The 8,572-nt window shown below is 43.1% G+C and overlaps 1 protein-coding gene across 1 annotated transcript; it reads right to left on the bottom strand.

Annotated features, from left to right (window-relative positions):
• Positions 1–2,820: 2,820 nt before the first annotated feature.
• Positions 2,821–6,651, bottom strand: LOC103799115 (trefoil factor 1-like). The gene is made up of 4 exons (XM_009071414.1): positions 6,570–6,651; positions 5,460–5,606; positions 3,602–3,751; positions 2,821–2,825 (listed from the first exon to the last, which is right to left on the bottom strand). Exons 1-4 carry the CDS (start codon positions 6,649–6,651, stop codon positions 2,821–2,823), a joined length of 384 nt encoding a protein of 127 aa, XP_009069662.1.
• Positions 6,652–8,572: the final 1,921 nt, after the last annotated feature.

Here is an 8,572-nt window from a genome sequence, read left to right as displayed (position 1 = left end):
TCAGTCTATAGCCCCAAGGTTGAGAAGAAACAAAAGCTACAGTAAAGGTTTTGATTTTTGCTCCTTCTGTTTTTTGAAATATGTATCCTAAGTCTGGGTGGAGTGTCTCTTGGATGGGGTGTAAGGCTAAGTCTGAAAAAGGGTAACAAGCAGGGGAAATCTTACTTTGTGGCAGGAAGGAGCTGGATTTTACTTACCAAATTTGCCTTTAGTAAATCTTCCTGGAAACATCACAGACCAAAATCATCAAACTGATGATACCTGCTTTCAGATAACCACTCTGGTGGTAAGTCAGACCCAAGGAATTTTTACAGACTGTGAACCCTGGGAATTTCCAAGAGTTTCTGCAACAAGTTTGGGAATGAATGTGTTTAGCTCAACTGCAGTGCAGTGTTTTGATTCAAGATTTCTAGAGTTTCAGTTGTCTTATCTCAGTATTAAATCCCTGAAAATTTCTGTTTTTCAAAAACTTTTTGTTATGCTCCAAAATAGAAGAACATTTTAAAGGAAGTCTGAGAGACCTAACTTAAGAGACAGAAGGGAGCAGGACCCTGCAAGAGCCTTTCTTCATGTAGTGTCTTCTCTGAGGGAAAATTCTGAGTGCCACAGTGGGTATGTAAAGGCTGCTCACAAAGCACAAGTTATTACAATTAGATGAATAGATACACTGGTCTCCAGCAGAAAAGTATTCTGTTTTTTTACCCTGCCCACCTTTGATAGATGGAAATTTTATGGAATGAAATTTTATGAAATGAAAAATGGAAATTTTACCATTCATTGGCAGGGGAAGGTGCACCCAATTACTGCAAACACTGGAGCAAAGCAGAATCCTCTCCTACAACACCTGAGTGCTACTCAACTGGTTCTAGCACTTGAATGCGTTCTGCATTGCAGCACACATGTTTTACAGCAAAGTCTGTCTCTCTGGCCATTGTCTTCTAGCACTGAGCACATATTTGTAGTCCCAACATGTACCTGGTGGAATGCACTGGGACAGAGACCATCCAGGCTGTCTTGGGTAGTCAGACACTACTTCGTAGACCAACACTGGCAGCTTTCAAATGCTTTAGAAGGTTCAGAAGGGGAAAAAGAAGTCTAGAGTAATACTGGACGGTTCTGCCAAAAGAGGACTTTTGTTTCTGGCAGAGAGCTGTTCAGGAAACTCACTTGAGAACTTCTGAAACTCTCACCTGAACTTTGCTGCTAAGGAAAGTTTTCCAGCCCACAGCTCAGAGCAGCGAGTTCCCCTTTTTTAGACTCAGTCTGGCAGTGAGAGCAAACTCCTAGAAACTGAATCTGGGACTTCAGGTCACCATTCTGCCTGGGTTTAACACAGGGAGTCAGGTTTAGTTCTAGTGTTTTACCTTCTGCTTTCCAAGCTGTTTAATGGCATCCTGGTCGAGTTTTCAAGCTTAGTAAAACCAGTAACTCCCTGGAGACCTGTGGCAGCACCATGTGATTTAGCTGCTCTCAACAGGGGAAGATTTCAGTTTCCATATTCTTTTTCACTTCAGTTTAGCACCTTGTCTGAAACCTTCCTTTTGAACACGAGCTTTGCCAGAGGAGGTGTGTGATACTAGCTGTAGCAGGATGCATACCCTTCCCAGAGACATTTGGGAACAGGATGTGAAGTAAGTGGGTGCATTAAAAACCACATTTTTGGAGGTGTTTGCAGTTCTATCCCTTTTTCACACGGCTACAGGTTTATTCTTTGTTGTTAGCACCCATCTGCTCTAAGCTCCTCGTCCTAGTTTTCTCCCCTGTTAATTCTCCATGTCAGCCAAATACAACTTTTCTGCATTGCTTCAAAAGGAATTATTGTGGAGACCTTTTCCTTGGCTGTGATTGCTTTAAAAAAATACTCGAATATCCTCACTCCCTGGAGAACCACAGGCAATCAGTCTGCACTGTCAAACTATTTCTATTCAGCCTTTGTTAGAAGCTGAGGCATTGGTTGCACTCAGCTGTCACAGTTGCAGTTTACGATGATCATTCATGATTTTAAACGTCATTCGCTGCGTAACAGCCTCATCGGCACAGAGCCTTTTGTCACAAGCTGACACAAATGGGTTCCTGTTACGGTAGCACCTTCGCTGATGAAAATCACATCGTTGACCTACTTTTTTTTCCCCCTCCAGAGAAAAATTCAGAACTTTGTTTACTTATTCAGCGCTCGCTGCGCAGTGATGTGGGTGTGCAGGCAGAGTCAGGTACAAAGGGAGAAGTCTTCATTTGGGCTTCTCATATTTGCTTGTCAAAACCGATTCACGTTTGTGACGATGCTGCATTTTGTTAGAAGAGAAGCCTCGTGATGTGCTTATCCAGCTCCTCTCCCTAGACACCCCTTTGGGTCACTGTTGGGCAGAGGGCAAGGTGAACATCTGAAATGGCTCAGTGTGGCCACTCGTTAGTCCCAAAGTGGTGTGGGTGTCCTCAGAGACTAGCTCGATGGTCAGCTAACAAAGGTACCTGTTCCCTATGTCTCAAGGAGAGGCAAAACAGCCCAAAGCCACAGATACAGATATTTAAAGGGAAACACTGAATATTTTCAGCATTCAGAAGGACGAGTGGCCTGTGTGAAGCCATGGATCAGCTGAAAAAAATCAAGCAGTCTCTTGCAGGTATGAGTGTAACTAACAACAAAAAAAAAAGAGTGCTGTGTCCCTTTTGGAAGTGTTAGTGACTACTCTCTCATCAGCAGTTTGCTGAGGTGCTGAATTTCTTGGGAAACAGAGAAATACAGAGCTCTAAAATAAAGACAGCAAAGAAACTCACAAATTGTGTTTTGGTTCTTTTATTACAGTGAAAACTTGTGCGGTTCTAGCCTATGGAGAGAATAAAAGCTACCAGTAACTTTTCATCAGAAAGGAGTCAATCCCAGGTAAAAACAGCCTAGAAATCATGGCTGTTGCAAAATATAAAGTCTGAGCTGGGACCTCCATCTTTTGTTCCCATTGGAGTAGGTCGAAAGATTGCAAGGTTCTTGTTGGAAGTTTCTCCTTTAACAAGCTGGGGAGGTAAAGAGGAGAAGCAGATTAAGGGACATGTTTTCTCCATAAATTACACAAGATGCTAGGAAGGGTTTGCCTACATGCAGGATATCCAAAAGGCTTTTTTTTAGCAATTGTTCCCAACCCCTATCTCTATATGTGTTTTCTAACTACGATTCAGATCAGTAAAACCAAATTATGGTGAATTGCTTTCAGTCCAAAGTACACTGTGGCTGAGGCTATTGGTTATCTACATTAGACTTGCTGAAAGATCAGTTCTAATTTTAAAAGAAGTTAGTAGTGGATCAGAGATTTCTGTAAGTTTCATTCCAAATTTCTAAAGCAAAACCTTTTTTCTCTCATGATGATAAAGTAGATGTGAGTTGGGTAGCTGCATCTCTACCACTGCGTTAGCTGAGGGCTTGAGCTCACACCTGAGCCCAGGTTAATTCTGCCCACAAGTCTCAGATGCAACAACCCCTTCTCTGTGCAGGAAGCCAGGCATTTTTGGATTCCCTAAGTGAGGAATCTGGCAGGCACAGCACAGACCCCTCCAGGAGCTGTGGTGTGCCCACAGGGACACAAGGATGATGTCTCGTGCAGGACATTACCTTCCTCCACAACGCGGTGGTAGAAGCACCAGGGGACACCAGCAGGATGTGCCTTGAAGCAGCAACCCTTCCTTGTGCAGTCCCTAGCTGTGATTCCGGGGTGGCCACAGTTTATCCTGGAGTAAGGATCGTTGGGACACATTTTCTTAACTGTGTAAAGCAAAAAGCGAAGGAAGGAAAGAGAATGTGTTACTTCGTGCTCCGTTTATCTGATGAGGTAATTCACAGGTAAAAGACAGAACACAAAGGTGAGGTTGGTGAGTAGATGTGACAGCCATGATGACATTCTCTGTACCAATTTCAGGCAGTAGATTCACCCAAATCCTTACCAAGCCTGTTAGGCAAAACTAAATACCAAAGGATGATGAATTGCTGCTGTGCCCCTGGGACCAGAGGAAGCAAAGCTCACCCCTAGAAGTATCTGGCAGCAGCACAGCTTTAACATTCCTAGATGCAGGAACAGGGTGAAAAGCTGTGTGTCTCCCATACACTGGTCTCAGAGCAGGGGATAATCATGACCTGACCCAATGCTAACTCCAGAGCAGCCTGGCTAATATGAGGAGAGGAAAAAACAGTCACCTCTGCATGCCAGCTTGAGTTATGGAAAGAAGGAAGGTCACTTAGGAGGAAATCACAGCTGGTCCAGGCAATTAAAAGTGAAATCACAAGTAAAGAGGTTATACCACTCAGTATATATATGCATATATATTCACAGTTTTCCTCTCCCGAAACAGAATTTGAAATTGCTCAGAAAAGCAATTCTACGACAATGACACTGCCATTCATTTTTCAAGATTTTCAGAAAGTGCAAACTGTTCAAAAGCAAAATTAATTTTTTCCTCAGATGATTCTGAGCCCCGTTGACCAATCTCAATTTATATCAAGTTCTTCTGATGGGTAACATTGCCTTTGCACCCTCATTTCCTTTCATTTCACCTGTGCAAGTGCTGAGGCTGCTCTGAAGTTCTCCTACGAAGGTGTTGTGTAGTCAGCCCAGCAAATGTAGCTTATACTTAGTTAATTAACGCAGTAAATTAAACTCAATTACTTAACACTAGTGATGTAAAATATACACCCAATCCTTGAAAGACTGGTAGAGCAGCTCTTGTCCTCTCTCAGAAAAGCTTGGCAAAAAATCGAAGCAGGACTACAGAAGCTTTAGAAGGAATAAACTCATGGAAAAAAGGATTTCCCCTGGGACATTTTGGAGATTTCATTGACTGAAGACTGGGAGCAAAAATGGGAGAGAAAAAAGAGCCATCAAGTAGAATTATGTTAGCGAAAATGCAGGAGAGGAAGGAAGAGCAATTATCAAAACAGAAAAGAGCAAAAAAACCTCAGAGATACAGGATGCCATTTGTACAGATGTCAAACTAGCCTTCCCCAGTCACATAGCAAACCCTTTTAAATTTGTGCTGAGGATCCCTTGCTCTGCAGTCGAACAAAATCAGAAATGGCAGTGAAATGTTTATAAGTAATCAGCACAGGATGTTTGATAAGCAGAAGCCCGAAGGAAGAGGAAATATACTGTGTGAAGAGGATGAGACAGAAGTCTGGTGGGTAAACAAGGTTTGACTTTGCATTTTACTACCAGTAGTCTTCACACAGAATCATAGAATCAACTGGGTTGGAAGAGACCTCAAAGGTCATCAAGTCCAACCCAACTGTGGTTACTAGACCATGGCACTAAGTGCCACATCCAGACTCATCTTGAAAACCTCCAGGGATGGTGAATTCACCACCCAGAGCTTTGTGCCCACTTTTTTAGCCTAATAAGAAAAGCAAAGCTGCTTCCTTGTTGTACATATTTCTGGTAAACAAACATGAGGTAAATCAGTGTTTCTGGCAGAGACATTACCTTTCTTTGGTTTAGGAGTAAAGCACCAGGGAACACCAGGGGCTGAAGCGTTGAAGCAGCATCCAATTTTCTTGCACTGTGCTGCTGAGATTCCTGGGTAGCCACAGTTTTTCCTCTCCTTGGGGGACAGTTTACACTGGCATCTTGCTGTTCAGGACACAAGGAGCAAGTTACTGGGTGTCAGTTTGCACACTGGTTAGTGGAGGGGCATTTATCAGATACCCACTAGGAACAAATGTTTTTCCCTAGACCCTGTCCATCCGTGCAAATGTATACTTTCTGTCCCCTGCCGAGACCAGAACTTGTGTGGTTTAAAAGCTGCTTTTAAGCTCCCACCAATTCAATTTCAGTAAGGCTTTTGAGAGTCTGTGGTCTCACTTGCAGCCAAGCCAGCCCAGCACAGAGGGTTCTGTGGGCTTCAAATAGACCACATCAAATGGGAAAACCCCAGAACTTCAAATACTATGCTAATAAATGTTACTGCTTTGCTCATCTCATGTGAAAACAAAAAGAATTAAAGGTCCAGTGCATATTCAAACAGGTGTAAAGAAACAAAATTTTCCCATTCTTGTCAGGTGACTATAAAAAAACATAGTGTTCTGTGCAAATAGTTGTGGCTATACTTATAATATCTTAAGTCTGTACAATCATCCACAGCCAAGAAACTCTGGAGCTGTCCGTAGGTATCTGTCATTGAGTTACTTGCTTTCCAATTCTGAAGTTGTCTAAATGACTTGACTTTTAATGAGGAGGCAGACAGACTCCTTTGAAACTGCATTCATGTGGCAAAGCAGCATAAAATAAATATCAGAAGACTATTTAGCTATTCCCCATTCTAGTGAGCTCCTGGGTATGTCTGTCCCTCTGCCTTCGCATCTGGGTCGTGGTTATTCCATCAACACCAGAGTTCACTTGAAGTCTCTTACATTTTGCCATAAATTTCTCTGAAAATATTAAAAGGTAGACTCCAGCTTTGGTAATACATAGTACCAGTGCAAGCTATTTGCTGTCTCATCTGTTAATGAAGACACTCCCTGGCTGCACTTATGGTTGGCAGGACCAGATCCTCCATACATACCTGCAAAGGCAACAACAGATGAATGTACTTACTTGGTGGTGCAGCTCCCTCTGCCAAGGTGCTGAGAGCTATGATGAGGGTGACAGAGAGCACACAGACCACTTTGAGATCCATTGCTCTTGGCAGGCAGGTGGAGGAGAGGTGCTGCTTGCCCTGGGAGCAGCTGGTTTTATACACTCCTTGTGTTTGCCCAGTGAGGCCTGATAACATTGTTCCATCTGATGCTTCACCCAGAGGTTGAGTTTTCGTTTGTTTAATTAGGAAATGTTGCCATGCATATTTTGATATCCTGGAGATAAATTTCTAGGCTCTCGTGAGCTATTGATCACGTATCTATTACGTACCTATAGATACATATCTATTACGTGATCCCCTAATGTGTTAAATGGATGCTGCTGGGTGCCTCTGGGTGCCAGAGGCACCTCTGGGTGCTGATTTCATTGCCATTAGAGTATTTCAGACCTCTGGGCAGCTGCAGAATATCTGGAGCTGGAAGGGATCACTGAGTCCAACCCTTGGCCCTGCATAGGACATCCCTGAGAATCACACCATGTGCCTGAGAGCATTGTCTAAACATTTCTTGAACTCTGTCAGGCTGTCAGTTCTAATGGTTGTCACTACTGAAAATTATGTACATATATTTGCTATCCAAGTGTATCTTTCTACCTTGATTTTTCCCTGGTCTTAGGGTTCTGGTTATGCTTACTCTGCAGCAGGTAAGGCAGGAGGGCTGGAGGTGTGACACTTCCAAACTCCAGGAGACCACAGGGCAAACTGTGCACCTGAAGAAATACCAGAACACAGAAAGCTGAAGGTGTGACTGTGAACTACTGAGCCCAGCTAAGACCACTGTTGGTTTCCACATGGGGGACAATAGGAAAATAAGGTAAGATCAGGAAAAAAACCCCAAAAGCCTAAGAGGATCAACAGCACAAAGAGACTCAAGAGAAGAAAGAAGAGTTTATGTGTGATTTCAGCCTGCTCCACAGGCACTGTGCTTGTCCAGGGGTCAGGCCTGAGTGTCCCAGCTGGTATTTCAGAGTTGCTGTCCTGCACAGGATCTTGTCCCAGGGCTGCTGGGACAGCAGGGGCTGCCCCAATCTGCTCTGCCCGATCCCTCCAGCAGTGAATCACTTCACAACCCATCCAAAACCACCAGCACATGGCTTGCCAAAATGATATTTCTGAAGCACCATGGTTAAACTATTAATTTCCCAATTGCTTTTCTCCTGGTTTCAAAGGTGGCTTCCAAGGCAGCCTTTGGGCTTTTTCAGGACAACAGGCCTTGGGACTTGGTCTGCCCAAGGCTTTAATCTTCCTTTTGGGCATTTTTCTACCATTTACTGTAATATTTCTTAACTTCTAGTTACTTCTCAATGCTTAAAAACAAGCAGAGCAGTGCCAGGGAGGGGGAGAGGAGCAACAGGATGGTGGGACCATCTCTGCACCATCCCCACAGGAAGCACCTGCAGAGCAGGCAGGACTGGCTGTGGTCCTTTTGGTGCTCTGCAGCAACACTTTTCCCATGGGAAAACCACCAAGAAACTCTCTGTGTTCATCAACAAAAAAAAATGGATTCAATGCATTTTTTTGATCTTTGACAGAATTGTGTCTTCATGTCTTTGATTATTATAAATGAGTTTGTTTTGTGCCTCTTTCCTTGACAAAATTCAAAGTGAGAATTTTCAACTTCTACATTTTGTGTTTTGAAGGCAATTTATTTATTGCAAAGTATTTTCAACAGAGGGAAGGATTTTGGTCTACAAGGGAAAAAATAGAGCTCATTTTCCTTAAAATTAACTTATTTAATGCTTCATAGAGTTTCTTTATATCCATCCCTATTTAAGTCATGGATGGCACTTCTCATTGAAAGTCACAATTCATGAACCAGACACTTTATGTGTCCTTCATTCCACAAGATACCAAGCTGCAGGCAGAAGAAGAGGACTGAGTTCCATCACTCAGCATTTCATATCACATCTTTTACCTCCATCACAAAGAAAACGTTGGACTTAAAAAATCCAGTTTTCTCCTG

Source organism: Acanthisitta chloris, unplaced genomic scaffold (genome assembly GCF_000695815.1).
Source record: "Acanthisitta chloris isolate BGI_N310 unplaced genomic scaffold, ASM69581v1 scaffold17563, whole genome shotgun sequence".
NCBI classification, from domain to species: Eukaryota; Metazoa; Chordata; class Aves; order Passeriformes; family Acanthisittidae; genus Acanthisitta; species Acanthisitta chloris.
Note: the sequence above shows the minus strand (reverse complement) of the source record. Positions and strands in the feature narration are given on the sequence as shown.